Raw genomic sequence first — 6,347 nt, forward strand, 5'->3', positions numbered from 1 at the left:
ATATCTAACACTAAAATATGTTTGTCAACTCTCGAGTAAGAATAAATCAATGTTGTGAAATCCGAGCCGAATATCAAACCGAAAGAGATCCAATATTAAGTTTAATTGATTTAAACGGTTGAACAATTCATTCAGACGGTATAATTTTATATATAATGTATAACTCTATCTGTAAAACACAACATTAGAGTAGGTGTTCTATTTTTTTTAAATCGTAAATGAACGTCTGATTCACTTCTGGAGTTATTGTGGTTCAGCTGAGTTTATCATGTCAGATCTAAATTTTCTCTAATTCAAAGCCAAGTCTGGTCCTATTATCACGATACTCGAATAAACATTCCAATGTTATACAGCAATAGAAATAGTGAGAAGAGGTCAAGAAAGGTTTCTATCAACTAGTACTAGAATAACAAGATAAATAAGGTATTCTCCATCGTAGTACAATATAATGAAGATGGTGGTGATGAACATGTTGAATTATTGTACACAGCGAATCACAATCAAAGCGACTCGTCAAAGTATCTTTCACGCGCCACCGTTACGATCATTTTCTCCGCCTCCTCATTCTCCATCCCCACGGTACCATCTTTTTTTTATACTTATTTTGATTGCATTCATATGATTAATTATTTGAAGCACTATTTAGAATGATCTGAATGTACAATTCTATTTCTGTCAACGCAATTTATCAAACCAAACCTGAAATTGTAAAATTCATATAATACAGAAAATGGATTCAGAGGAGTAAGCTAGGGTTTCAGTAATTGGTTAAGGATTCAGAGGAGTAAGTAAATCTGAAATTGGTTAAGGAAAAGTTGTGGATCTTGTTATTATTTTTTTAGCGTAATATATATGCACTGTCAGGTTTTTATACACAGTCAATCCATTGTTCACCGTTCATTTTGTATTAATTTGTCGTCACTGGAGTCAAATGATGATTAAATATGAATGACAAACGATGAAATTGACCGTCTATAAAACTCTTATACTATCGGTTACTTTGGAAATCACTTTGTTCTTCGAGTATTTTTTTGCCATAAGAAATGAAATACCGTTTTCCAACCCTATAACTAACAATAAATCTCTCACAGACCAACCATATGACTTTTCAATCAGGATACTATAGATGGTGAAGGGGTCAGAATATAAAAGAATAACTCTAAAGTAGCTTAGAGTTTTGTAAATTGAACATATTTTCACTATAATGCTATGTTTGAGTAATTAGTTTATACAGAAAAATGAATGCAAAATAGTAAGGTATTGTATCAGTTTCTTTTCTGATGTTAATGCCTTTTCTTTAGTGTGGTGTGTGCTTATTGGAAGCTTAAGTGATCCATTGGTATTTATCTTCTCCGACTGCAATGTATCAGACATCAATAGTACATATTGTCACTAAATAACTTATTCTACGAATAAAGTTTATTAAGTTTAATATTTATCACATTTTAGATTTGGGTAACTTAGTGCATTCCTTGTAGAAGATGATTTGATTTAATGAGAATGTTTGTTTTTGGGTGTTTCACTTAAGTTGGATTTGATGGACTCCAAAAATTGGATGCTGAATCAAAACCTGGAACCCACTATGGATACACGTGATTGTAGAGCTCAACTCATGCCTGATTCACGTCATAGTGTTGTCAACAAAATGTAAGATTCAACTTTGATATTGTATCACCGACACCATTTGAATAGATTCTGGTCGTTGTTGCACATCCAAGAAAATTAGTAAGTTCTAAATCAATCCATAATTTGAGGACATTTCCAAAAGGTTTCTTTTTGTTTATCATATAGAAGCAAGTCTATCCTAGAAATAATAAGTTACATATATGGTGAAAGAACTAAAACAAACAATACCATCATTCTGTATAATTGTCTGGTTTATACAAATTATATAACTTGTGCTCAGAATTCTATTTCAGATTATTATATGATTACAAGTTACAACTAAGCATGCTCTGTTTTTTAAGGGCTGTCCTTTGTTTTTAACTTCTCCTTCACATGCATTATCTATTGTTTTTCATTTTGCAGAATGGACACATTGCAAAAGCATCGTCCTATGTCTGGTCCTGAGGGATTACTTGAACTTCAGTGGATTGCTCAAAGGTTTGAAGAGAACATTTTTACTGCGGCAACAAGCCAGGTTCGTTCTTGATGAGGATTGAAGTGATTTCATTTTCATTTATGGTTACCTATGCTAATATACACATGACCTTACATCACTAGAAGTTTGAATGTTTAATGTGGCGCTGGTGTTTCTCTTTTCAGCAAGATTATCTAAAGAAAATATCTTTGAAGATGCTTACAATGGAGATGAGACCTCAGAATGCTCTGGGCAACAATATGGCACCAAATCAAGTTGGCCCTAACAATAGACCTCCCCATCAAGGTTTGCAATTTATAGCATTTATTTTTTTGTATTATCAAGGGTATCTCCTCAGTCCATGGGTAAGGAACTAATCCCTTTCGTGATGGGTGGCTGCCCCTCTCAATAAGTGTCGTGCCCAGGAATTGAACTCTAACCTTTTGGTCATCCTGAGGATCTATCATGACCTTACATCACTAGACCAACGCCTTGTTGATATAACATTGATTTGTTGATAGTATTATGAAGGTACATTAGACAATATAATTTGAGGTTTAAACTAAAATTCTATTACACAAATTTAAAATTGTGTCAGATAAACCCTAACATACCTAACTTTTTGCATAAACACAAGCTAGTTGGCTCATAAGAAATTAAGTTAAAATAGTAACTGACTACTTTGTTTTTCCATTGCATTTAATTGCTCATGCATTTTGAATATTAGTTAGGTCACTCACTGGTGAAGTCATTCTAACTTTAGGATTCAAACATTCACATAAAATTTTCCTCAAGAAACAATCCACCTCCATCGGCTTCACGTACTTCAAAGCAATTGCTAACTATTTTGGTGGGGAACAAAACATTCTCCTTCTAGCATTCTATGTGAAAATTTAACGTAGTATTTAAATAGAAAAAAGGTATCAAGCAAATGGTAAAGATCTAAGATATATTTTACTTTTGGATTCCTTCCTTATTACTAATTAGTAAAGAGTTGACTCTAATATATATATTTTTGACCAAATTCTTTATTAGCCCAAAATAGACTTATATTTTGTTTACTTCATCTTGAACGTGTATTTTAATTATACATCTTGAACGAGATCACTACAACCAGATAACAAGATCACTAATTCACTGTAATAACCAATAAAGTATTAAATAAATTTATATACATAATAATGCTTAACCGGCAAATAGGTATAAACATATAACCTCCTTGTCGCAAACAAGTATAGAAAGTAATTTTATTGTCTCCACAAACACAGAGAATTACTAAAAACTATAGTCTTTCAACTCTTTATTGTTTCTCAGCTCAATTAATATAGGTTGTTTGTTGTGTGGCATAAACACTTCGAATGTATTTCATTTGAAGGTAAATGTAGTCGGGGTTAAACTTTACACTCACTCTCTATTTCCATATTGATTCTTTTATTTCATACCAATCAGAACAACTTGTCCATATATTACCTCAATTTAACTAACTGCTATTGTCTTAATCAATTAGTTGCTCATGTAAGAAAAACCTATGTCTAGTGATTTTGATGCACAAGAATAATTTTATAACTTACAATATCATGCCCCTATGTCTAGTGAAGCAAGTATGCAAGTTGAGTAAAATGCAACACCTCAAGTGTGTTTGCCGCAAATGTCTTGGTCTATGCTAACATTTTATCATAGGTAAGTCTATGTCTAATAAATACAATGATAAAGTTTAGATACCTGTATCTATATGTCTAGTAACACATGCTATTCAATTTGAGAGTTATAAAATTACAATATTAGTTCTTTATCTAATACCAAAAAGTGACATGCATGTAATGGCAAATAAGACAAGTATATGCCTAGCAAATGCAATTTTGGTTGAGTAATGTAAGTTCAGAATTCATGCAAACTGTACTTAAACAATGTGTTCTAAGTTCATGCTAAAGTTGATCAGTACCAAAACAGGCATCAAGTAAAAACATAACTCAAAACGAAATGAACTTCATGGAATATATTAGAATCATGGATGGTTACATTGAGTTTGTGCTACGTTTAACCCCAACTTAGAAATTCTTAGCTACTCATATCTACTAAATGTAAGAATGATAGAGATAATACACTCATAGAATGGTAAAACCAAGCGCAATTGAGTAACGATTAACACCTATAATACTTACACATAGTTTCAATGAACTAAGTGAATTAAACGCTCTAAAGAAAAGCTAAAAGTACAGGTACAATTTGAAGTAGTAAAGTAGTGTACAAATGAGATGGTTTAAAACTCTTTAAATAGTATTCTGATGCTGGCTTCTGTACTCAGAGCACTGTTGTTGCGCTGAGTATGAGATCTAGTTGTCTGGCCTGACGCTCGGATGCATCGGTTTGTGCTGAGCGTCGAGTCATGCGCTGAGTGTGACACTTGGTTGAGCCGAGTTGCGCTGAGCGCACCACCCATTGCGCTGAGTGTGGAAGCAGCGTTGAGCGCATTCCACACAGTAGCTAATAGTTTTTTTCTCGAATTTGGGCACTCAGCGCAGGATGTACGCTGACCGTGGTTCTTCTTTCGCTGAGCGTGAAATTCGCGTGGAGCGCAACAATCAGATGTTGTCAAATTCGTTGGGCGTAGATCTGGCATTGAGTGTGACCCTCTGAATTTAGAATTTTGGCTTTTTCAAGCCCTTTGTCCATCATAAGCCTACAAAAACACTTAGGAGTAGACTTAGCTCAAAAACTTGATATTTTAATCATGTAATAGTATTTTTTCAATGATTTTAGTTGATTAAGTCGTTAAGTGCTATAAATTTTAGTAACATTTAAAGGTCAAATTAGCACTTAACAAACTCTCCCTAACTTAGAACCTTGTTTGTCCCCAAACAAGAGTGAAGTTGAGTGTTATCCAGACATGCTATAGAAATCATCGTTGACTCTTAGATAAAAGTAATACAAATGAATAATCGGTAATGTATTGACTGTCTATAAATCTTTATACTATCAGTATTTTAGTATTACACTCTTTTAGATTTGGATAACTTAGTGCATTCCTTGTAGAAGATGTTTTGATTTGATGAGAATGTTTATTTTTGGGTGTTTCAGTTAAATTGGAATTGGTGGATTCCAAAAAATTGGATGCTGAATCAAAACCCAGAACCCACTATGGATACAAGTGATTGGAGAGCTCAACTCATGCCTGATTCACGCCATTGTGTTGTCAACAAAATGTAAGATTCAACTTTGATATTGTATCACCGACACCATTTGAATAGATTCTGGTCGTTGTTGCACATCCAAGAAAATTAGTAAGTTCTAAATCAATCCATAATTTGAGGACATTTCCAATATGTTTCTTTTTGTTTATCATATAGAAGCAAGTCTATCCTAGAAATAATAAGTTACATATATGGTGAAAGAACTAAAACAAACAATACCATCATTCTGTATAATTGTCTGGTTTATACAAATTATATAACTTGTGCTCAGAATTCTATTTCAGATTATTATATGATTACAAGTTACAACTAAGCATGCTCTGTTTTTTAAGGGCTGTCCTTTGTTTTTAACTTCTCCTTCACATGCATTATCTATTGTTTTTCATTTTGCAGAATGGACACATTGCAAAAGCATCGTCCTATGTCTGGTCCTGAGGGATTACTTGAACTTCAGTGGATTGCTCAAAGGTTTGAAGAGAACATTTTTACTGCGGCAACAAGCCAGGTTCGTTCTTGATGAAGATTGAAGTGATTTCATTTTCATTTATGGTTACCTATGCTAATATACACATGACCTTACATCACTAGAAGTTTGAATGTTTAATGTGGCGCTGGTGTCTCTCTTTTCAGCAAGATTATCTAAGGAAAATATCTTTGAAGATGCTTACAATGGAGATGAGACCTCAGAATGCTATGGGCAACAATATGCCACCAAATCAAGTTGGCCCTAGCAATAGACCTCCCCATCAAGGTTTGCAATTTATAGCATTTATTTTTTTGTATTATCAAGGGTATCTCCTCAGTCCATGGGTAAGGAACTAATCCCTTTCGTGATGTGTGGCTGCTCCTCTCAATAAGTGTTGTACCTAGGAATTGAACTCTAATCTTTTGATCATCATGAAGATCTATCATGACCTTACACCACTAGACTAACGCCTCGTTGATATAGCATTGATTTGTTGATAGTATTATGACAAGGTACATTTGACAATATAATTTGACATTTAAACTAAAATTCTATTACACAAATTTAAAATTGTTGCAGATAAACCCTAACATACCTAACTTTTTTGCAT

At 33.4% G+C, this 6,347-nt stretch overlaps 1 protein-coding gene across 1 annotated transcript; it reads left to right on the forward strand.

Annotated features, from left to right (window-relative positions):
- Positions 381 to 6,101, forward strand: LOC109346987 (mediator of RNA polymerase II transcription subunit 15a-like). The gene is made up of 6 exons (XM_019586727.1): positions 381 to 579; positions 1,529 to 2,144; positions 2,316 to 2,386; positions 5,159 to 5,283; positions 5,665 to 5,776; positions 5,902 to 6,101. The coding sequence occupies exons 2-6, from the start codon at positions 2,030 to 2,032 to the stop codon at positions 6,091 to 6,093; spliced, it is 615 nt and encodes a 204-aa protein (XP_019442272.1). The 5' UTR covers positions 381 to 579; positions 1,529 to 2,029; the 3' UTR covers positions 6,094 to 6,101.

This window comes from Lupinus angustifolius, chromosome LG05 (assembly GCF_001865875.1).
Source record: "Lupinus angustifolius cultivar Tanjil chromosome LG05, LupAngTanjil_v1.0, whole genome shotgun sequence".
NCBI classification, from domain to species: domain Eukaryota; kingdom Viridiplantae; phylum Streptophyta; class Magnoliopsida; order Fabales; family Fabaceae; genus Lupinus; species Lupinus angustifolius.